Source organism: Podarcis muralis, chromosome 1 (assembly GCF_964188315.1).
Source record: "Podarcis muralis chromosome 1, rPodMur119.hap1.1, whole genome shotgun sequence".
Taxonomy (NCBI): Eukaryota; Metazoa; Chordata; class Lepidosauria; order Squamata; family Lacertidae; genus Podarcis; species Podarcis muralis.
Window position 1 is genome coordinate 10,863,420 of NC_135655.1, and position 24,153 is coordinate 10,887,572.

The 24,153-nt window shown below is 46.3% G+C and overlaps 1 protein-coding gene across 6 annotated transcripts in view; it reads left to right on the top strand.

Annotated features, from left to right (window-relative positions):
* The window catches only part of SYNE2 (spectrin repeat containing nuclear envelope protein 2), a 259,349-nt gene that overhangs the window by 169,786 nt on the left and 65,410 nt on the right, over nt 1-24,153 (top strand). For all 6 annotated transcript variants that reach the window (XM_077923084.1, XM_077923110.1, XM_077923091.1 and 3 more), the window contains exons 73-83: nt 1,614-1,814; nt 3,959-4,129; nt 6,537-6,668; nt 8,799-8,995; nt 9,885-10,017; nt 11,967-12,149; nt 13,080-13,226; nt 14,510-14,686; nt 18,154-18,309; nt 22,327-22,476; nt 23,724-23,894. In XM_077923084.1, the coding sequence (XP_077779210.1) occupies nt 1,614-1,814; nt 3,959-4,129; nt 6,537-6,668; nt 8,799-8,995; nt 9,885-10,017; nt 11,967-12,149; nt 13,080-13,226; nt 14,510-14,686; nt 18,154-18,309; nt 22,327-22,476; nt 23,724-23,894 (1,818 nt within the window). The remainder of the gene's footprint in view (nt 1-1,613; nt 1,815-3,958; nt 4,130-6,536; nt 6,669-8,798; nt 8,996-9,884; nt 10,018-11,966; nt 12,150-13,079; nt 13,227-14,509; nt 14,687-18,153; nt 18,310-22,326; nt 22,477-23,723; nt 23,895-24,153) is intronic.

Below are 24,153 nucleotides of genomic sequence, written 5' to 3' on the forward strand. Positions count from 1 at the left end.
CGAGTGCTGGGATGAGAATAGCAGTGTAGTGGAGGGTACATATTCATAAGCGATGGATCTACATCCCCATTCAGGACCAGGAGATGGTTTCCAGGCATACAAGAGACTGCTTTTCAGAACCGGGACACATATATGATTCCTTGCTGAAGGTTTGGCTTAACTAATTCAGCAAGCTGGCTTTATCAAAGCTCAGTGCTGATAAAGATTTGGCCTACCATTCTGTTGCCTCGCTGGAGTTGACATGGCTGCCTGTTGGAAGCTACAGGAATCGCAGCATGACAACAACCTTGCGTTTTACATATATAGGAAGATACCATAATTTGAAAATAACCTTTCAGTTCTTGGCTAAAAGTACCTGGGAGTCTTATTTAACTTCACTTTAAGCCTTCAATCTTTTTTTTTTTTTAAGCAACTTCATAATGAAAACTTAGGTGTACTGGGAAGTCAAGTCCCACTATGTTCAGTGGGGCTTGCTTCTTGTTAAGTGTAATTAAGATTGTGGTCTTCAGGCCAAATCTTTTCCTTACTCACATTTGATGATCTCACGCCAGAAAGCTTGCAGGGTAGGCAGTACTAGGGTTGCCAAGAGAGGGGTCATTTTTCTGTTTGCTGCAATACCTACGTAGGAAAGGTGAGTGGGGGTGGTTAGACATGGCTGCCTGAAGACACCTGAGGGGCCTTCAAATAGTGGTACCCTGCGTAGCACACCTCTCACTGGCACTTTCCTCAGAAGGAGCCACAGCTCCGTGGCAGAGCATCCTCTTTGCACACAGATTCAATCCATGACAACTCCAGGTAGCACTGGGGATTGTCCCTTGAGAGCTGCTGCCAATCAGAGTTGGCAATACTAAGTAGATGGACAAATGATCTGACTTGGTATAAGGCAACTTCCTATGTTCCTATAAATTGTATCTGAAGAAGCATCTCCACCCCCATCATTCTACCCGGACACTGAGGTCCAGCGCCGAGGGCCTTCTGGCAGTTCCCTCGCTGCGAGAAGCCAAGTTACAGGGAAACAGGCAGAGGGCCTTCTCAGTAGTGGCGCCTGCCCTGTGGAACGCCCTCCCACCAGATGTCAAAGAGAACAACAACTACCAAGCTTTTAGAAGACATCTGAAGGCAGCCCTCTTTAGGGAAGCTTTTAATGCTTGATGTATTACTGTATTTTAATATTAGGTTGGAAGCCACCCAGAATGGCTGGGGAAGCCCAGCCAGATGGGCGGGGTATAAATAATAAATTATTATTATTATTATTATTATTATTATTATTATTATGGCCAGGGGCATTTGTCTGGAGAGGACTGGTCCTGGGGGTAGTGACTACAGCTCTTGGCTTGACCAGTCTGATCAACAAAAGATTGTAGACTGCAGTCATACCTCGGGTTGAAGTTGCTTCAGGTTGAGCGCTTTCAGGTTCCGCTCTGCGGTGACCCAGAAGTAACGGAACGTGTTCCGGAATGGGGCTCCGGAACAGATCCTGTTTGTATCCAGAGGTACCACTGTATTAACGACGTATCATTATATCTACTGGGCTAAGCTCTGGTTGCTAGTCAGATAATTTCAACGCAAACAACCGAAAGAAACACATTAATTAGAACTTGTTTCAATTCCAGGGTGTGTTAGATGACCTTTGGGAGATCCTGCAAGACAGACAGAAGGAGCTGACCTCTCCATTTATTAGCGAGCAACAATATGAAGCTTTGCTGCAGGGATTAGCTGAGCTCTCAGATCTTGGGCGAGAGAAAGTTGCTCAAGAGATTAAGCTAAAAGCTACCAGTCGAACTACTTTACAGTTTCATCTACAAAACCACAAGGTACTGGCTTTCTGCTCAAATAACTTGAGGTCCTGTGATTTCCCCCCTCTCCATTTCCAGATAATATTGATGGATTCCTATTACTCCTTGAGATCAGTAGCAAACAAAAATCTGAAGCAAAGTATTAGAGATGGGAGATTGCCTGGGACTTCTGACCTATTCCACCCTGAGTTCTTTGAAAGTAGGGATGGAAGGATCCTTCAGGTTTTTTCCTCTCCGTTTCTGATTTTCCCACTCTTAAATTCAGTTCTCCACATTTCTGCAGCAGTTTGCAAGTTGTTGTTTTTTTAATCCTTATGAAAATCATTCTGCATTTTCGTGTGAATTTTTGTATTTTTATTTAGCAAAATTGATATACCACCTGATTGCAAACAAACCTCTTCAGTGGTTTGCAAAATTAAGCATTGGAATTCTCAATAGTGGAGTTTTTGGCTAATGTCACACATTTTTGTAAGCATTTTATCCTGTTGCAATGCTATTTTTCCCTGATATAGTCATTTTTATGCACGTTTATGCCAAATACATTCATTTTTGTAAACATTGTTTGGTTGTGAAATTTGGATGAGGGCAAATCTCGAAGGATGGCTGCCTTGTGGTTCTCAAGTCTCTTCTGAAAGTGTGTATTTGATACATTTGGCTGTGAAAAGCGAACTGAATCTAATCTCGCTCCCATCCCTGTGATGGGAGAAAGCAGTATGTGAAACGAAATGTATAAGACTATGAAGCACTTCCCACAGAGCAGTAAAATAAGGGAGAGCTTAGCTGCATTTCATGTTTATTTCCCACTTTCAGCTCTTAACATAATTGTCATCACAAATGAGCAAAGGTATTTTGTGGGGTCTGTCTGTGCGTATTGCAATATGGATAACCAGTGAAATCCAGCCGTTGCTGTAATTACTTTGCCAGACGTAAAATACAGCGCCGCTAATGAAGATTAATGTTTACAAACTGCCCAGGAGAAAGATGGCATAAACATGAAACGATTCCTCCTTGGCTGTTTTGAATGTTAAGAGAAGCAGTTAGTCACTTCTGCTTCCGATCCGACGAAAGAGGCTGCAATTTAACCTCTTCAAAGTAGAAAGTGGTGCAGGTGGGCAGGAAGGAAGATGCATTGCAGATGAAAATACAGCTTTGTATGAGGCCTTAAGGTGGAAATGGTTCTCCATATTGATCAAATAGGGGGAAAGCCTGCAGCTCAACCACTGAGCGTCTTGTTTATTTATTTTATTAAATTTATATGTCACCCTTCCTCCCCAAGGATCGCAGGAGGCCAAACCAATATAAAATTTAAAAACAAAGCAAAAACAATTTTAAAGCAGATTTAAAACATTCTGAAACAATTACAGTTAAAAAAAAACAGCCATCTAGAAGTAGTTACGGTTATGAACCTTTTAAAGTAAATTACAATTAAAACATTCTTCCATCCAGTGATCTGGAGGTTGCCAGGAACCCAAACGCTTGGGTAAACAGGAATGTTTTTAGATTCTTCCTGGAAGGTGATAATGATGACAGACAGGCACACTTCACTAAGGAGAGCATTTCACAACCAGGGAGCCACCACTGAAAAGGCCCTGTCACAGGTCCCATGTTCAGTAAATGTATTGGAGGGCTGCAGGTTCCCCATCCCTGCTGTAGACAAGACTGAGCAAGATAGGCCAATAGTCTGACTTGGTGGGAGACAGCGTCTAAACGTTTACATTTGTGTACTTGCATTACTAAGCCAGTGATTCCTTATCTTTGCTCAACCGGTATGTTTGCTCTGCGTGATCAGTAGATCTGAGGCTCGCAAAAAATATGTGGCTCTATTTTTTTTTTTTTGTTTAATTAGTGGTGGCCAGATCACCCATCCCCACTAATTTGTAATACATTTAATCAAACAAAGCTTTCTTCTTTTCAAAATTGAGAGAGCGCAACGGGACCCAATCCCCCGTTAGCATCCCCTGCAAACGCCCAAACGTCCTCCCACTGCCCAGCTAACCCTCATCTTCCAAATCCCCTCCCTCCTGCCTGATTATCCGTCTGCTTCTTCAGCACCAGCAACAAGAAGAAAGGAGAAAAGTCTCCTATAAGGACACAGTTTTTTGTTTCTTTAAAATGTGAATCCATTGGTTTATCCTCAGTGCGGCTTTCCTTTTTAAATCCAGAGCTTTTTCTGCAACAAGGCCCACAGGCAGCTGGTGCAGTTGTGTTCCGAAAAGATGGCACCTTCAGGATTACATGAGAGAGGGAAAGAATGGAGTCAGCTGGTAGAGGAATACCCATGTTTGGAACAGCAAGCAGTCCAGCACGGAGCCTATTTGGAAAGACTGTTACAGGTAAGGGGCTTGTGGAGTAGAAATACGTCTGTACCTTTTATCATATGAGGTGGTCATGTAAAGAGGTGAGAGCTTCCTGGGAAATGATATATAATGAGCTTTTAAAAATGTTGAAATATACATTTTAAAAAACCAGAAGCTTTCCTATTAGGTATAGTTGGTAGAGAAATACACAAGCGGGATAAAACGTTGTTTTTATATGCGACAACTGCGGCAAGAATGTTATTAGCCCAAAGATGGAAGCAAGAAGATTTACCAAGAAGAGTGGCAGATGAAATTAATGGGCTGTGCAGATTTGGCGAAACTGATGGGGAAAATCCGGAACCAGCAGGACCAGGCTTTCCAGAAAGATTGGAACAAATTTATTTTATATTTGAAATACAACTGTAAACAATTAACATCGCTAGTTGGGCTACAGGAAGCTTTGTAAGGATAACTTTGTTACTTGTTGTAGTTAAGCAAGGAATTATATAAGGATAAGATTTAGCAGGAATAAGAAATACAGGAAAATGCAATAAGTTTGAAAACCATTAGTCAGGGAGGAGGGAAGGCACAGGCTCATGGAGCCAAATGTTGTTTTTTTTGAAAAAGGTTGTTATGATGTTATACAAAGAAAATACAGTGGTACCTCAGGTTAAGTACCGTATTTTTCGCACTATAGGACGCACTTTTTCCCCTCCAAAAATGAAGGGGAAATGTGTGTGCGTCCTATGGTGCGAATGCAGGCTTTTGCTGAAGCCTGGAGAGCGAGAGGGGTCCGTGCGCACCGACCCCTCTCGCTCTCCAGGCTTCAGGAAGCTATCCCAAGTCTTGCAAGCCCGGCGGGATGTCCCGCGGGCTCGCAAGGCTTGCGGGCAGCAGCCTGCACCCAAAAGCTGGGGACAGCGGGGAGGCGCAGAGCCGCCACCCCGCTATTCCCCGACCTGATCTGGAGGCTGGCGGGGGGAGAAGCAAGCCTGCTTCTCCCCCCCAGCCCCACAAGCTCGGGGGATAGGGGGATGGCGAAGCGCCGCCATCCCACTATTCCCCGACCTGATCTGGAGGCTGGGGGTGGGAGGAGCAAGCCTGCTTCTCCCCCCCCCCAGCCCCACAACTTCCAGATCAGGTCGGGGAATAGCGGGATGGCGGCGCTCCGCCATCCCGCTATTCCCCGACCTGATCTGGAGGCTGGGGGTGGGAGGAGCAAGCCTGCTTCTCCCCCCCCCCCAGCCCCACAACCTCCAGATCAGGTCGTGGAATAGCGGGATGGCGGCGCTCCGCCATCCCGCTATTCCCCGACCTGATCTGGAGGCTGGGGGTGGGAGGAGCAAGCCTGCTTCTCCCCCCCCCCCCCCCAGCCCCACAACTTCCAGATCAGGTCGGGGAATAGCGGGATGGCGGCGCTCCGCCATCCCGCTATTCCCCGACCTGATCTGGAGGCTGGGGGTGGGAGGAGCAAGCCTGCTTCTCCCCCCCCCCCCAGCCCCACAACTTCCAGATCAGGTCGGGGAATAGCGGGATGGCGGCGCTCCGCCATCCCGCTATTCCCCGACCTGATCTGGAGGCTGGGGGTGGGAGAAGCAAGCCTGCTTCTCCCCCCCCCCCAGCCCCACAACCTCCAGATCAGGTCGGGGAATAGCGGGATGGCGGCGCTCCGCCATCCCGCTATTCCCCGACCTGATCTGGAGGCTGGGGGTGGGAGAAGCAAGCCTGCTTCTCCCCCCCACCAGCCCCACAACCTCCAGGCTTCAGGAGAGCCCCACCGCCAGCCCCACAAGCTCGGGGGACAGCGGGAGAGGCGCAGCGCGCCTTTCCCGCTGTCCCCCGACTTGTCTAGAAGGCTGGCGGGGGGAGAAGCCTGCTCCTCCCCGTCGCCAGCCCCACAAGCTCGGGAGACAGCGGCAGGGGCGCAGCGCGCCCTTCCCGCTGTCCCCCGACTTGGTTAGAAGGCTGGCCCAGCCCCGCAAACTCGGGGGACAGCCGGAGAGGCGCAGCGCGCCATCCCGCTGTCTCCCGACATGGTTTGGAGGCTGGCGGAAGGCTTCCTCCTCCCCCAGCCCCGCAAGCTCCCAGAGCGATGCCAAAGCTGCACGCAGCTTCGGCATGGCTCTGGGTCCCGTTCTGGGGGAGGGGGAAGCTCGGGCTTCCCCGCCCCAGCCCCGCGCCTGGCGGGGGGGGGGAATAAATTTTTTTGCCTTTATTTCCCCCCCCCCCCAAATCTAGGTGCGTCCTATGGACCGGTGCGTCCAATAGTCCGAAAAATACGGTACTTAATTCGTTCTGGAGGTCGGTACTTAACCTGAAACTGTTCTTAACCTGAAGCACCACTTTAGCTAATGGGGCCTCCTGCTGCTGCTGAGCCGCCGGAGCACGATTTCTGTTCTCATCCTGAAGCAAAGTTCTGCTAAAAATGCATTCCCTCCCTTAGGACTGGATAGCGTTTGATGACGGCTACGGATCTTTCTGCCAAAAACTTGAGGCGTTGTCCTCTTCTGTGCCTTCTGTGGGTTTGGTGGAAGAGACAGAAGAAAGGCTGATGGAAAGGACTCAGCTTCTTCAGGTACTTGCCTGTCCCCCCTGAATCTTGTAGCCCACCTTGTGCCTGTTGTCATCAATGGACTGAAACACCCTGTCAAATTTCGGGCAACCTCTGGAGGCCTTTGGCGTGGCCCATGCAGCTGCCACATTCCCACTTCCACTTTTGCTGCCTCCCTGCCAGGTCTGCGCTCTTCAAAGCTCGCACACCTTTCTCCCCGAACTGGGTGGCATGACTGCTTTGCGGAGGGTGTGTGTCGGGGAGGGACCCTCCCCTGACTGTGCATGTGTGAACAGTTCCACTCGCCACCAGTCCAAGCACCGCCCACCCGCAGCTCTGGCCACACCCACAACCACGTGGCCCCTCCCCTGACCCATCAGCCCATGTGACCCTTCTAGCCCTTGGGATTATAGTAGTGCCCTAAGGCAGAGGCTCATTAGGAGGGACGCGGGTGGCGCTGTGGGATAAACCACAGAGCCTAGGATTTGCCGATCAGAAGGTCGGTGGTTCAAATCCCCGCGACGGGGTGAGCTCCCGTTGCTCGGTCCCTGCTCCTGCCAACCTAGCAGTTCGAAAGCACGTCAAAGTGCAAGTAGATAAATAGGTACTGCTCCGGCGGAAAGGTGAACGGCGTTTCCGTACGTTGCTCTGGTTCTCCAGAAGCGGCTTAGTCATGCTGGCCACATGACCCGGAAGCTGTACGCCGGCTCCCTTGGCCAATAAAGCGAGATGAGTGCCGTAACCCCAGAGTCAGCCATGACTGGACCTAATGGTCAGGGGTCCCTTTACCTTTAAGACAGAGGCTCATTAGGATTTGGCGGTGCGTGAGAAAATGGTGGGGCTTTGTGGGGACCCAGCTGCGGTTGGCCCCATACTTCCAGGGAGGTTCAGTTTCCAGATGTCCAGCAGGAAGCTGGAATGAAGAAGGCACCCGCTGTTGGAGAGCAGGAGGGGCATTCAGAACCTGTTCCAGGAAAATAAAGCAGGTGGGCAATGCAAAGAAAAGGCTCTGAGGAAAATAGGGGGGAAATGAGCCATCGATCAGCTCTAATGGTTTGAATAAGATGAACCAGAGAGGGCTGGGTGACACAGGAAGGAATCAAAGCCCCTCAAGAGCATTGGAAGCGACCCTGTACAGAATCAGACCATTCATTCATCTAGCTCAGTTTTGTCTGCTCTGGGGTAGTGCTGCCCTCTGGATGTTGTTGGACTACAACTCCCATCTTCCTCAGCCGATGGGGCCAATTGTCAGGGAGTTATGGGCATTGCAGTCCAACAACTTCTGGAAGACTGCATGTTGCAAGCTACTGACTGTCAGCAGCTCTCCAAAGTTTCCCACGGAGAGATTCCTGATCCTAACCTGGAGTTGTCAGGGATCAAACCTGGGATCTTCTGCAAGCTCAACCACTGAGCTACCATGCTCTTCCCTTCATTAACACAGAAGCCAGCATTTGGGGTGATAAATATAATTGATATCCATGCTATCAATTTGCTGCAGTCAAAACTTTGGTGTATCAATTCCATGAAGGTTTTTGGTGGGAAACTAAAAGTTTTAATGTGTGATATTTTAATGTATTTTAAATCTTTGTTGGAAGCCGCCCAGAGTGGCTGAGGAAACCCAGCCAGATGGGCGGGGTACAAATAATAAATTATTATTATTATTATTATTATTATTATTATTATTATTATTATTATGCTGGTAAAGGTAAAGGTACCCCTGCCCGTACGGGCCAGTCTTGACAGACTCTAGGGTTGTGCGCCCATCTCACTCAAGAGGCCGGGGGCCAGCGCTGTCCAGAGACACTTCCGGGTCACGTGGCCAGCGTGACAAAGCTGCATGTGGCGAGCCAGAGCCGCACACGGAAACGCCGTTTACCTTCCCGCTAGTAAGCGGTCCCTATTTATCTACTTGCACCCGGGGGTGCTTTCGAACTGCTAGGTTGGCAGGCGCTGGGACCGAGCAATGGGAGTGCACCCCGCCGCGGGGATTCGAACCGTCGACCTTTCGATCGGCAAGCCCTAGGCGCTGAGGCTTTTACCCACAGCGCCACCCGCGTCCCCATTACTCCTTACCAAAACGAATGGCAAGCCTGAAACTAAAGCCAACAGCCTGTCACCCTTATAACTCTGTGTAATCTTTGTGCTCTTTCTTAGCAAATCAAAATGAAAATGGAAGGAGAGCAGGCCGGGTATTGTCAGGTAGTGAAGGAAGGGAAGAACCTGATGGGACTCGTGAACTGTCCTGAATTGCAGGTCCAGATTGAGAAGCTGGAGGACCAGTGGGCCTCTCTTTCCAAAAGAGTTGCCCATGAGCTACAGAGACTTGAAACGTTGCTCAAACTCTTGTCCAGGTAGGTGTGGTACTTTCCTACGTTCCTCAGCCTAGTATTTTACAGTCACAGTAAGCCTTAAAACTTGGGGAGTGGGCATTTTACATCATTCTCACCCACAGGCTTCACCTGCCATACAGAAGACTGCCCAGCTGAAGGAATAACCCATTCCATAGGGACAAAAACACCTGGTTCTACTTTGTCCTTGTTGCTGTTTGAGAGAGGGGCATTTCCATCACGGCTGCTGCAGAGCAGTCATTGCAGCAGCAAGCAATAGCTCAATGTGACTGCGTAGAGGACGTTTATATTAACATTTCCCCCAATGCTTTTATTCCATCTTCACCACCTGTGACGTGGAGACTGCTATGGTGTTTCGTTTATTCTAATTGTAACTTTGGTTTGTTTGTTTTCTTTTCTTTTTTATATGATTTTTGTTAAATTTTCTGTTTTACCATTTCAGATAAATACTTTACCTACTTAAGATATCAATGACTTCCCTTCTTCTTCTTCCATGGTTCATTTTGCATATCTTATATCCCTGCATATTTTACAAAAACGATACCATTCAGTTTTCCATTATTACATCCATCAAAACTTATTTACACTGTTGAATTTATCTTAATGCTGCCAGCGTTTTCAGCTGTACACAATTATTTTCCATATATTCAATAAATGTTTTCCAGTCTTCTTTAAACGTGTGTTCTTCTTCTTCCCTTAACGTATAGGTTAAGTCTATAAGTTGTGCATATTCTGTCAACTTAAGTTGCCAATCTTCTTTGGTTGGGACCTCACTCATTTTCCATTTTTGACCTAACGAAACACGGGCCACAGTTGTTGCATGCATAAATAACCTTTTCTGACACCTGGGAATTTCAGTCTGAATTATCCCAGCTTTGCTTTGTTTTCGCAGCTACAACAGGGATTCAAAGGAGCTGGAAATCTGGCTGGGGTCTGCTCAGCAGCGCATTCGTGACTGGAAGGAGCAGTCGCTCAATGCCTCCCAGGACTTGAACACTGTCAGAAACAGTATACGCGACTTTATTGTAAGTGAAACAGTGTCTTTGTGGCTTACAGCTGAATTGATATGCGTAGATTTGTTTGCACTGTTAAAAACACAGAAGTTGCCATGCTGAATCAAGCCAAAGTTCCATATTATTCTATGCTCATTATCTTCAAGTAGCGGCTAACCTACCCCTGAAGGATATGTACAGTGGTGCCCCGCAAGACGAATGCCTCACAAGACGGAAAACCCGCTAGACGAAAGGGTTTTCCGTTTTGGAGGTGCTTCGCAAAACGAATTTCCTATGGGCTTGCTTCGCAAGACGAAAATGTCTTGCAAGTTTCTGCAGGGTTTTTTCCCTCCCCCCCCCCTTTTCCCGATCCGCTAAGCCGCTAAGCCGCTTAACAGCTAAGCCGCTAAGCCGCTTAACAGCTGATCGCTAAGCCGCTTATCAGCTGATCCGCTAAGCCGCTTAACAGCTGATCCGCTAAGCTGCTTATCAGCTGATCCGCTAAGCCGCTTATCAGCTGATCCGCTAAGCCCGCTAAGCCGCTAATAGCGCTAATCCGCTAAGCCGCTAATGGGCTTGCTTCGCAAGATGAAAAAACCGCAAGACGAAGAGACTCGCGGAACGGATTCTTTTCGTCTTGCGAGGCACCACTGTACTGTATTTTTCCGTCTATAAGTCGCCCCCATGTATAAGACACCCCCTAATTTTGGACATTATTTTTTAGGGGAATAACCTAGTCTTATACACAGAAAAATACAGTACTTTGCTTATTGTTTGTTTCCGACACTTAATTGGCATTTCATCTAGGAATTAATCTAATGCTTGTTTTTTGAACCCATCTTCAAAAAAATCAACATTTTCTTTTCCCTGCCATTCAGTGGCCACGTTCAGATAATCATGTATCAGCCTAATAAGCCAAAATATGAATGAGACTAAGACCCCTACGTGCATCTACTTCTCTCCTCTCTTCATGCGAGCAAGCAAATATGCCAGAAAGTCATTTCCCATTGCATCTTACGTGATTTCAGAACAAGCCAAGATATGATACCTCCTAGATGATTTCATATCCTGGCTTGTCCCAAGGCTGCTGTAGTTTCCCAGTTCACATGCAACAGGGAACTGTGATTAGTTGAAGTCTTGTTTTGCTTGCTTGGTGTTAAGGGAGGAGCAAACCACAGCGCGAGCTCATTGGATGATTCTGAGTTCTGTGTATCAGTCAAGTTTGTTTTCTACTGTCCCTCCAGGGTCAGGGTAGCTTACTTTGGGTGATGTGTGGGGCAACAGTTCCCTGGCATCTCCGTTCTTGAAGGAAGTCAATAAAGCAGGGATGCAGCTGAAAAGGACAGGGCAGCCAGGAGCAAGTCCATTCCCACATTCCAATGGCCATCTGATCAACAGCCCAGGGGGAGGAAGTAAGGGCTGATGCTCTTGGCTCAAAGAGCTGGAAAGAAATACCAAGGAACTGGCAGACTCTACACAATGACACATCTGGCTTGTCCCAAGGCTGCTAACCATAGTTCCCCAGTTCACGTGCAACAAGGAACTATGATTAGTTGAAGATGTCTTGTCTTGCTTGCTTGGTGTTAAGGGAGGAGCAAACCACAGCTCGAGCTCATTGGATGATTCTGAGTTCTGTGTATCAGTCAAGTTCCATTCAGACTCTACACAATGACACATCTGGTTTCCCCTACATCTGCCCTACATGGTAGGCCAAACAGAGAGATGGTGCCAGGCTAAAGGTCACCTAGCAAGAGAAATGGCCGAGCAGGGATTGGTCTGTGTAATTTGGTTCTGTCACTGTGAACTACGTCGTAGTCATTCTCTGTTTATGGTAGTGTTTTGCGTGAAAAAGAGAGAATAACTTTTCTCAGTTAAAACCGGCTTCATGATGCAATGCAGCCAATGTAGCTATTCTTCCCCTTCCCACAGTAAATTTATTTTCTTTTATTGAAAGTCATGCCCATGTGAAATTGTACTCCTAGGCATTTTCTACAGAGGTTGATGATAAATCTTCCTTGAAGTCATCAGTCGTAAGCACCGGCAATCAGCTCTTGCTTCTTAAGCAATCCGATGCAGCAGTGCTACGGTCAGCTTTGACGACGTATGACCAGAGATGGGCTGACCTGATCGCTCAGTTGCCAAGCATCCAGGAGAAGCTTCTCCAGGTAAAAAAGCAAATCAGAATCCCAAAACCTCCAGGCCTGAACTACCTCGATAGGCTGCTGTGGGTATTCATTGCAAAGTGCCGAATTATGTGGCCCAATCATTCCTGCATTCAGTGCCTTCTTACCAAAGCAAAATCCAGGTGTTAAACGCTACTGTTATTGCAGCCTCCTTAACCTTCTGTATGTGTCACTGATTGCAAGCATTTATATATAACTCAAGGATGCAGTCCATCAAAACAAGTGGGAGGCATGTGTGCTGAAGTCCCACTGAAAGAATGTACTGCAAAGAGCCCAATGTCTCTCCTTCAGCTTTGACTTGCAGTAATAATCTTGTCCTAAAAGTTAAAAATGTGCACGCTTTTCCTATACGTGGTCCCCGCTTGCCAACTCATGCATTTTTTAAAAAGTTTGTTCCTGCTTCAAAATGTGTGAGCCTTAGGGATTGTTCATTGAGAATGTTGCTAGGCAATCTGAAAGGCCATGCCTGCATCCTGATCCCTGCACATAGAAAACTGCACATATTTGGGAGAAGGCTAGGCTACAGTCCTTCTCCCTGAAATGCTGGGTTTCTATGTGCCTGGAATTCATTTTTTGCTTGTTTGCAGGGGGGGGGGAGCGTTTTGTCTTGTGGGGGCCCCTACTGAAACATACGGTCAGGAAACGGCTAATTAAAGGACTCAATCCCTCCCTCCCTCAGTCTGTTTGTGAATGCATTGCCCCTATCCACGCCCAGTTCCCATTAGCAGTAGACCTTGTATCTCAAACCAATCCATTTAGTTTTGTCTGGGTTTTGGTTAAGGGTCTTCTACAGTTTATGAATCCATAGCCCCTCCTTGTAAACAGAAAGAGCGAGAGAGACCCAGAGTGACTGGGCCAGATGGATGGGGTATTAAGTATGACTGTTGTTGTTATTGCATCATTTCTGACCAGCTTCAGATGGCAAAGCTGCCGTCTCATGAGGCAATCGCAGAATTAATGGACCAGATGAACCAGATGGAGCAAGAAAGAAGAGCTGAAGCTACTGTGAATGCTCAGAGTCCCACATGCCAAGTGAAAGGCCTTCTTAAGAAGTACAAGGTGAGTAGGGCACTAGAAGTATGAGAGTCCTAGAAGCTGATTCACTTTGCCAGGCAAGAATAGAAGAATCCAAATCGGGAATCGATCTGCCTGGTGTGGCCTCTTCCAGTCACCCTATGCCGTATTTTTCACTCTATAAGACGCACCCGACCATAAGACACAACTAGTTTTTAGAGGAGGAAAACAAGAAAAAAAATATTCTGAATCAAATGTTGCTGAAGAGGAAGGAGGAGGGAGGATCAGGCTAAGGAGCCGCCGGTCCGTCCGCCCCTTCGGGGAAGCTGGATCTGCTGGCCGCCTAGCAGTGTTGTCCCTGCTGGGGGGATTGGAGGAGGCAGATGAGACGAAGTGACACTCTTCAGTGAAGCAGGATGAGGGATGGAAGGGGCTTCATAAGCGCTCCCTTCCGTCCCTCATCGTGCATCGCTGTGAAGGCATCGCAACAAGAGGCGCTGCGCAGCTCTCCCTCTTGCTGTTCTGGCTTCTGGGATAGCTGCGCAGCCTCCATTCGCTCCATAAGACGCACACACATTTCCCCTTACTTTTTAGGAGGGAAAAGGTGCGTCTTATAGAGCGAAAAATGCGTTAGTTGGGGTCTGAATGTCTGAGCCCTGTCATGAGCACAAGGAGAGCTTTGCTGAACTCCTGGGGTGAAGGGTGCCTTGCATTTTACGAATAAAGGCCACTGCACAAGGATGTCTTGCTTTCTTCCACTTGTGGCATCTTCCTGCTTTCGCCTTTTTTCAAATCGCCACCTCTGCCTGGAGATGCCAGGGATCGAACCTGGGACCTTCTGCATTCAGAGCGCATGCTCTGCCACTAAGCTGCAGCTCTTCCATCTGGTACTGTGCCACTCGTTGCCCAGAAATGCTTTTGCAATGGGTCTCCAAACTCCCACCCCACTTACTTCACAGATGCCATACGAGACTCTTCAACTGTCCGCCACCTGTGAGTGCACTTGGTAGCAGTAACATTCCATCATAGCAGCGCAGCCCTAAATGTACATTAAGTCCACAGTAAGATAGATTCTCATGCATATGGAAGCCAAGAAGAAAATGCCATCTTTGCCCAGATGGATTAGCGAGCTAGAAAGTGCATTAACCTACAAGCCCACACTTTTTAAGCATTAGCAAAGGACAAACATTCACGGAGATTATGGGTCATAGTTCTTCTGTGCGTTAACACCATTTCAAATGCCATAAAAGTAAGCGGTGATGGCGTTTTCTGCGTGGGAAATGCCCTTTTCTTTTCTTTTCCTGACAGGGTTGTATTTACTTTTCTAGGAGTACGAGATGGAAATGAACTTCAAACAGGGGGTAGTAGATTATGTTAACCAGTCGCTGCTGCAGATGACGACGTGCGACGTCAAGAACAAGCGTTACGAGAGGACGGTGTTTGCAGAGCGTCTTGGTGAAATGAATCTGCGGTGGCACCGGTTGAGAGGCTCTCTGAGCGGAAAGGTTTGTCTGTCCTTTGCAGTTCCTTTGCACAGAGAACGAGTCCTGTGGATCCAGAGCGACGCAAGGAGAAGTCTAACACAACTTCCTCATTTTAGCCCTTTCATTAGGCAGTCAAATAGCTGCCTCAGACAGCAGATTTTGGGGTGTCCTGAAAGGGCAGGAAGTAGTTTATTTAATGTGCTCCTATTTGTATTTTACTGGCAGGATGGGGGGAAAGGTTCTTGTGGGGTTTTCTGCCTCAGTTACCAAATAACTTAGCTGGACATGGGTGCACCTGAATTTGAAAAGCCTTTAACTGCATAACTATTAAAGGTTTAGGACCTCTGCCTGCAGTTTCACCAGGCCAATCTATGCAACAAGCGATATCTGAGCATTTGGAAGGTTCCAAAATGTCCAGCTTCCTGCATTCAATTTAGTGCATCCGTCGTGAGGAACGATCCCCACGTGTGTTGTGGGGATGTGGGATGCAAAAGCTGTAGATCATCTTTGGCGGTTTCCCAAAGAGGGTGTTTTAAAAGTCTTATGTCCAACAGTGTCTCTCCAGTGACACTTAGATCCAGCGCAGGCTTCTCCCAGCAGCCTTTCTCAACCTGTGGGTCCCCAGATGTTGTTTGACTACAACTCCCATCATCCCTGAGCTCTGGCCTTGCTAGCTAGGGTTGATGGGAGTTGTAGTCCAACAACGTCTGGGGACCCACGGGTTGAGAATCGCTGATAGAGGAAGGTGATTTTCCACCTGTCAGGTCCCCTGCTTCTTCCCAAGGTGTTCCAGCTACTGGATTGGGAGGGGGGGAGCCGGAATGGTTGAGATGAGGGAGTTGCCGTCCTATCCACACCATCGCAGAAGCCTCCACTGAACCAAAGTGCAGGGTGGATTTGATTTAAATCACTGGTCAGTAAGACTTGATTTATTTTATTTTTTAAATAAATTTTTATTAGTTTTTCACAATTAAAACACACAACAATAACATAAAAAACATAACAAACATAAAATGGACCTCCCCATACCACCCCTTTTCTGCATCCTTGTTTCAATTTTTTTCAGCAACCCTTCAATCATCAAATTATTTAGATCAATTCTTATAGTTATCTTCATTAACTTATTAATTACAGCTGTAGTTCTTTATTTCCTATCTCCCTGACCTCCTAATTTTCATCCAGATTACAACAGTTTTTAAGATATATCTTAAATTTCTTCCAGTCTTCCTCCACTGTCTCCTTCCCCTGGTCTCGAATTCTGCCAGTCATCTCAGCCAGTCCCATGTAGTCTATCACCTTCGTCTGCCATTCTTCCAACGTGGGTAGTTCTTGTGTCTTCCAATACTTTGCTAGAAGGATCCTTGCTGCTGTTGTGGCGTACATAAAAAACGTCTTATCCTTCCTTGACACCATTTGGCCCACCATGCCCAAGAGAAAAGCCTCTGGTTTTTTAGGAAAAGTTCTTTTAAGGACTTTCTTAATTTCATTATAGATCATTTCCCAGAAGGCCTTAATCTTCGGGCAGGTCCACAAAAGGTGATAAAAGGTACCTTCCGTTTCATTACATTTCCAGCATTTATTATTGGGCAAATGGTAAATCTTTGCTAGCTTGGCTGGGGTCATGTACCACCTATAGATCATTTTCATAATATTTTCTCTTAAGGCATTACATGCCGTAAATTTAATACCGGTGGTCCATAACTGCTCCCAGTCAGCAAGTTCAATGTCATGTCCAATATCCTGTGCCCATTTAATCATACTTGACTTCACCATTTCATCTTGAGTATTCCACTTCAACAGCAAGTTATACATTCTTGACAGATTCTTAGTATTGGGTTCTAGCAATTCTATTTCTAGTTTTGACCTCTCCACTTGGAAGCCTTTTTTTCTGTCCTGCTTAAATACTTCATTTATCTGGCGGTAATGTAGCCAATCTCTCACCTTGGACTTTAATTTCTCAAAACTCTGCAATTTTATTTTTTCACCATCCTGTTCTAAAATTTCAGAATATTTGGGCCATTTAGAGCCCATATTAAGTTTTTTCACCTCCTTAGCTTCCATTGGTGACAGCCACCTGGGAGTTTTACTTTCCAATAAATCTTTATACCGCATCCAAACATTGTATAATGCTTTCCTAACAATATGGTTCTTAAAACCTTTATGCAGTTTTACCTTGTCATACCATATATATGCATGCCATCCAAATCTATTATCAAACCCTTCCAAATCCAAAATGTCTGTGTTCTCAAGAAGCAGCCAGTCTTTCAGCCAGCAGAACGCTGCTGATTCATAGTAAAGTCTTAAGTCCGGCAGGGCAAACCCCCCTCTATCTTTTGCATCTGTTAATGTCTTAAATTTTATTCTGGGCTTTTTGCCCTGCCAGACAAATTTAGATATGTCTTTCTGCCACTTCTTGAAACAATCCATCTTGTCCATTATCTGTAATGTCTGAAACAAAAACAGCATTCTAGGCAATACATTCATCTTAATAACAGCAATTCGGCCTAACAAGGAAAGTTTCAACCTTGACCATATGTCTAGATTTTTCTTTACTTCTGTCCAACATTTATCATAATTGTCTTTAAATAAGTTCGCATTTTTTGATGTTAGGTTCACCCCCAGGTACTTCACTTTCTTTGCTATCCCTAAGCCTGTTTCACTCTGAAATCTCTCTTTTTCAGCATTTGTTAGATTTTTCTCCAGCACTTTGGTTTTCTGTTTGTTCAATTTGAATCCTGCTACCTGACCAAATATCTCAATTAGTTCTAAAACTCTTTTAGTACTAATGTCTGGCTGTAAGACTTGATTTAAATCCTTTTTTTTTTTTTTTACAGAACGACTCATTCAAGGTGGTATAATCTTCATATTTACAACCAGATGAAGGTTTCATTTTTGGAATAATAAATTTTCAGAGTAGTTTTTACAGTTGTATCAAAAATTACTGATTTGGTTATACTCTTAGAAATACATAGATAATGATGAAATTATTGTGAGGATTAATAAGTGAAGGGTCTGTATTTGGACAACTTTTCTGCTGTACTTTATTGGAGGGATAAAAATAATCATTTCCTTAATAACAAACTTAAACCATTTATTTAACTAAAGCAATAACATTACAGCATATGCATCCATGTTTGTTAACTGATGTGGTTAAACAAACACAAAATCCGTAGACTGAGTTTTAGCACACATGAAAAACTTAAAACAAATTCTTTTTTCCTGTTGAATAGCCTTTGGACTATAATGTTGCTTAAATAGAAATATGTTTAGAAAGATTTTTCCTCCAAAAGCATTTTATTTAAAAATCCAATCTAAATTGAAAAATCTGATTTATTTATTTATTTATTTATTTTTAATCATTGATTTTTATCCACCCTGCCAAAGTGCCTTCCATCAGCAGAGAGGAGACGCTTAGGCAAAACCCCAGATGCCTTTCTGTCCTCTATGAATCAAATCATCCTTAAATTTCCACGCTGGAATCTTTGCAGATAAAGGAGCTGGAGCACATTTTGGAATCCGCAGGTGAAAAGGAGAGCAGAGCCCAGTCCCTGGGCAGCTGGCTAGAAGCACAAAGCAGAAGACTCAAGCAAGCGGGGAAGCCAGCAAGTTCCATTCTTGCCCAGGACACGGCGCAAGACTGCAAGGTTAAACGTTTGTTCTCGTTATCATTTGGGAATTCCAGATTCACATGATTTACTGCATGTGACCCTAAAAAATCCCACTTTCCTTCCAGACTGCTCAGGGCAGTGTATCTGGTTCTTCCTCTCCCCTGCCCATGCTATTTTCACAACAGCCCTGTGAGGTAGGTTAGGCAGAGATCATAGTGACTAGCCCAAGGACAATGAGTTTCATGACTGGGTGGGGATGCAAGCTCAGATTTCTGTGTTCCTGTTCCGATCCGCACTGGGTGGACTTGGTTCAGAAAGATGGCTTGTAAATCAATATTCTTGTTGCTGTTGAATGATAAGTAATAAGAATCACGAAGACGGGTTGTTGGATTTTTTACTTTAGAGAAAAAGTGAGGAATAATAATTTATAATAATACCACTCTGGGTGGCTCCCAACAGAATATTAAAAACACAATAAAACGTTCAAACATTAAAAACATCCCTAAACAGGGCCACCTTCTGATGCCTTCTAAAAGTCAGAAAGTGTTTATTTCCTTGACATCTGATGGGAGGGCGTTCCACAGGGCGGGTGCCACCACCAAGGAGGCCCTCTGCCTGGTTTCCTGTAACTTCACTTTGACATGATGGAACTCTCTTACCACTCACGGGCATCCAATGAAACTGAAAGTTGGAAAGTTCAAGACAGATAAAAGAAAATCCTTCTTCATGCAGCGCATAGTTGCACTATGGAACTTGCTCCCAGATGAGGCAGTGATGGCCGCCAACTTGGATGGCTTTTAAAGAGGATTAGGGAAATGGCTTCTAATTAATAATAATAATAATAATAATAATAATAATAATAATAATAATGTTATTATTATTATTATCCCGCCCTCCCCAGCCGAAGCCAGGCTCAGAGTGGCTAACAACAATAAAAGTAACAGAGCATTCTAAAATCAATTCAAAATCAAATTTATGTCAACCATTGGGCTAGAGTTCTGTGAGGATTACCGAAGGAGGGGGTCAGACTGTGCCTCAGCCAAAGGCCTGGTGGAACAGTTCTGTCTTGCAGGCCCTGCGGAAAGATGTCAAGTCCCGCAGGGCCCTAGTCTCTTGTGACAGAGCGTTCCACCAGATCGGGGCCATGGCCGGAAAAGCCCTGGCTCTGGTTGAGGCCAGCCTAACCTCCCTGTGGCCCGGGACCTCCAAGATGCTTTCGTTTGAAGACCGTAAGGTCCTCCGTGGGACATACCAGGAGAGGCAGTCCCATAGGTACGAGGGTCCTAGGCTGTATAGGGCTTTAAAGGTCAAAACCAGCACCTTGAACCTGACCCTGTATTCCACTGGTAGCCAGTGCAGCTGGTATAGCACCGGGTGAATGTGATCTCACAGTGAGGACCCTGTAAGGAGTCTCGCCGCGGCATTCTGCACCCGCTGGAGTTTCTGTGTCAGTCTCAAGGGCAGCCCCACGTAGAGCGAGTTACAATAATCAAGGCTGGAGGTGACTGTCGCGTGGATCACAGTGGCTAGGTCAGGGCGAGAGAGGTAAGGCTAACCATGATGGCTACGCAGCTGCAGGAAGCAATGCTTCTGAATGCCAACAAGCCGATCTTGTGCTCTGGTCCTCCTTGTGGGTTTCCCATATGCATCTGGTTGACTACTCTGAGAACAGGATGCTGGACTAGAAGGGTCCAGCTCAATCTTATGCCTCCTTAACTGAGGTCTAGAGGATTTGTCTGCAAGGGCTAAAATGCTCCAAGAGCACATTTTGGACTGGTCAGCCAAATAAGCCCTTATTATTTCCCAGACAATAAGGGTAAGCCACGTTTGCAATGATATTCCTTCCCTCCTAGGTAAGCCTTTTGTTTCTGTGTTATTGCCATGGTTACCCCTTTTATCTCCCGTTGCAAAATAGTGGGTAGTTTTTGCTATTTATTCCCTGCAGTGTTTTTGTTTTTTTTAACTAAAGCGCTCTGGAGCCTTTTCGCGTCCCCCCCCCCCCCAAGCTGAGGGACAAGAGGGATTCATTCCAACCCGCCAGCAAGAAGCGTGGTGAATAAATAAAAGGACAGATTGGAACTCTCTTAGTGAGCAGGTACACTCACTACGGGAGAGAGGAAGGGGAAGGGAAAAGTTAAATAAAGCCAGGAAGAATGTTTCCACATCCTTGAAGACAACTCTTTATAATAATAATTAAAAAAAACAAGGGAAATGGGGGGAACTGATTTTTAATTCCCAAGCACTTGTATAAACTTTACAGGAAGATAAATGAATAATCTAATAGCCACTACATTTTACACTAACCCTATGCCTTGTATCATATATTCAAAATGAGCAACATGTGTTTATTTGCATGATTTATACTGATGATAGGGACGCGGGTGGTGCTGTGGGTTAAAACACAGAGCCTAGGACTTGCCGATCAGAAGGTCGGCGGTTCGAATCCCCACAACGGGGTGAGCTCCCGTTGCTTGGTCCCGGCTCCTGCCAACCTAGCAGTTCGAAAGCACGTCAAAGTGCAAGTAGATAAATAGGTACCGCTCCGGCGGGAAGGTAAACGGTGTTTCCGTGCGCTGCTCTGGTTTGCCAGAAGCGGCTTAGTCATGCTGGACACATGACCCGGAAGCTGCACGCCAGCTCCCTCGGCCCATAGAGCGAGATGAGCGCCGCAACCCCAGAGTCGGCCATGACTGGACCTAATGATCAGGGGTCCCTTTACCTTAACATGCTGATGATAGGGAGGGCAAAGGATATCAAAATGCCAACCCCTCCCCCGATCAAATGCTGCTGTGCTTTCCACATTTCCTATGGAAACTTCTTCAGCCTTGCCATCCCAGGGTACAAGCCTGGGCAGTGCGTATGGAGGTCTTGAGCTGCCCAGACAACAAGACTCACTGATGTGGTCCAAAGGAAAACCGAGCAATACATTTGGCACCAGCTTGGCTGCAGGAGTTGCTGGAAGGAGGTGTACAAAGTGCCTTAGGGACTCCAGTCTGGATTTGTGTAGGGTTTACTCTCACTGGGTGACCTTTAGGCCTCTCAACCTAAACTACCTCACATGGATTAAGTGAGTAGGGGGAAAACCATGCATGCCAGTGTGGTGTAGTGGTTCAGAGCAATAGACTCGGAATCTGGTGAACCGGGTTCGCTTCCCCGCTCCTCCACACGCAGCTGCTGGGTGACCTTGGGCTAGTCATACTTCTCTGAAGTCTCTCAGCCCCACTCACCTCACAGAGTATTTGTTGTGGGGGAGGAAGGGAAAGGAGAATGTTAGCCGCTTTGAGACTCCTTCGGGTGTCAAATAAAGCGGGATATCAAATCCAAACTCTTCTTCTTCTAGCCTTTTCTTCTCCAGCGGAGGTTTAGGGCCAGAGTTTTCTTTCTCGCAGATGGGCCTAGAAAATTGCTTACTGTAGCGAAAACTACGTGTTAAAATGTGTATAGTAGGAGAAATTCCCCCTCCCCAATATTCTATCCCACCTTTCCTCCAAGAAGCTCAAGGTGGCATACATCATCATCATCATCATCATCATCATCATCTTTTATTATTTATACCCTCCCCCCTAAAAATCTGGCTGGGTTTCCCCAGGCACTCTGGGCAGCTCCCAAAAGAATATTAAAAACATGATAAAACATGGGATAGTCTCCTCCCTGTTTTATCCTCTCAGCAACCCTGTGAGGTAGGTTAGGCTGAGAGACAGTGACTGGCCCAAGTCCAGTCAGTTAGTTGCCAGGCTAAGCAAGAATTTGAACCCTGGTCTCCCAGGTCCTAGTCCAGGACTATGACCATAACACCACAAAGGGTCCCTGTGTTGTCCACAATCAAAGGGTTCCAAAACCTACCAGCCTCCCCAATTTGTGATTTAGTTTTGGGGTTTATTTTTGTTGTTGTCCGCTTTGCTTTTGTTTTGTTTGTTTTTAAGCCCTCTGTTCGCCACAGTCGGAACAGATTTCCTAGCATTGATTGTTAAGAATTAGAGCTGGTGTATGGTCCTGAAAGATGAGTTATGCACAGAGAAGAATTCTCATACTCTTCTGTTTCCTTTTTCCCAGGCGCTGGAAAACCAGCTTGCAGTTAAATCTAAGGAGCTGGATGAGCTGAAGCAGAGTTACCCAGTTTTAGGAGGTGGTGCCGAGGATCCTGCGGGGGCAATGCCGAGAACCAGCAATTTAGATGAAATGAGGACGAGAGTTGCCAGCCAGGTTGATACTTTCTCCTCCCCGCCCCCTTCTTTTTTTCTCCTTCGCCTATGTCTAAGATCTAAGGGAGGCTCTGTGGGTTAAACAGAGCCTAGGACTTGCCAATCAGAAGGTCGGCGGTTCGAATCCCCATGACGGGGTGAGCTCCCGTTGCTCAGTCCCTGCTCCTGCCAACCTAGCAGTTCGAAAGCACGTCAAAGTGCAAGTAGATAAATAGGTACCGCTCCTGCGGGAAGGTAAATAGCGTTTCCGTGCACTGCTCTGGTTCGCCAGAAGCGGCTTAGTCATGCTGGCCGCATGACCCGGAAGCTGTACGCCGGCTCCCTCAGCCAGTAAAGCGAGATGAGCGCCGCAACCCCAGAGTTGGTCACGACTGGACCTAATGGTCAGGGGTCCCTTTACCTTACTATGTCTAAGATTTGGTGACTTCCTGAAGATTGCTCAGTTTACTCCTGCCATGCTAGGATCAGAAAACAGCAGCGAGAAAATAGATTCCCATGGGGAGGGGCCCCAGGGGGGCAAGGGGCTGTCTTGCCCAAGGACTGAGCTATGGACCCTCCCTAGTGGTCTTTAGGCAGCGATCAGACTTGAACTTGAGTCCACTCGTTTGCCTAGCCATTTACCAGTTCTACTAACTGTCATGGTTCCATGAATCCTGTTGGGTGCTGGCAACCAGGGCTGTGCCAAATTTCTAAAATGGCAATAGAAAATATTTTTCTTAGCGATTTTAAGCTGCCATGGAATGAGAGCTCACAGCTGAGCTGTCGGTTCCTTTTGCAATTTAAAACCCTTCAGGCGCTGCTGAATCCGTGAGTTTTCCTGCTGGGGTGTCAGCAGCAAGTGTAAAACCCGGTGTATTTATTCCTGCAAATCATCCTCTAACCAGGTGTCCTGGAATGAGCTCTGCTAGAGCTTTGGCCTCAAATTAGGATGATAATGAAAATAATTCTAAAACTTTAATGCCATACACTGATATGTTTTTCCTTCCTTCAACATCTGGTTGGAACCATGTGCTGTTCCCTCTGAAATCAGTTATATATTAATTTGTTAAATACTTAGAGTGTTTTTTGTCCAGCGTGTGTTAGAAAGGAAGCACTAAAATAAAACACCGAACAGTGGGTGTCTCTTAGTGTTTAACAGTGGGGTGCCCCTTAGACATTTTCCAAGTGTCCTGATACGTAATCTCAAAAGTGTACTTTGTGAAGCAGAAATGGCATCCGTGTGTCTAATCATGGGCCCGGTGTTTGCAGATTGCGCTGCTGAAGACCTCAACAGAGTCTGCTTTAGAGCAGTGGCGGATTTATGACCAAGCTTGGGATGAAGTCAGACTGATGCTTGCAAGAATTTTGTATTGCCTGGAGGTTAGCAAGCCTCCCGTGGTTACATTCGAGACACTAAAAACCCAGGTGGAAAATCTCCAGGTATGTTTCACATTTCTTGGGTCGTAAATGCTCCTCCTAAAAAGACAAAGGACTTCTTCAGATGCAACGCCAAGCCATGGTTTACTGGTATGTGATTGAGCCTTGATGGACTCCTAAACCCACACACTTAGCCTTATCCTGCCTTCTTCCCCGCTTCCTGTCTAAGGCAAATAATAGTTTACTGTCTCAGACGAAATGGGCAAACTATGGTTTGCATGGGCCCTGCAAAACTGGATTAGACACCAGGATCAGTACCTCA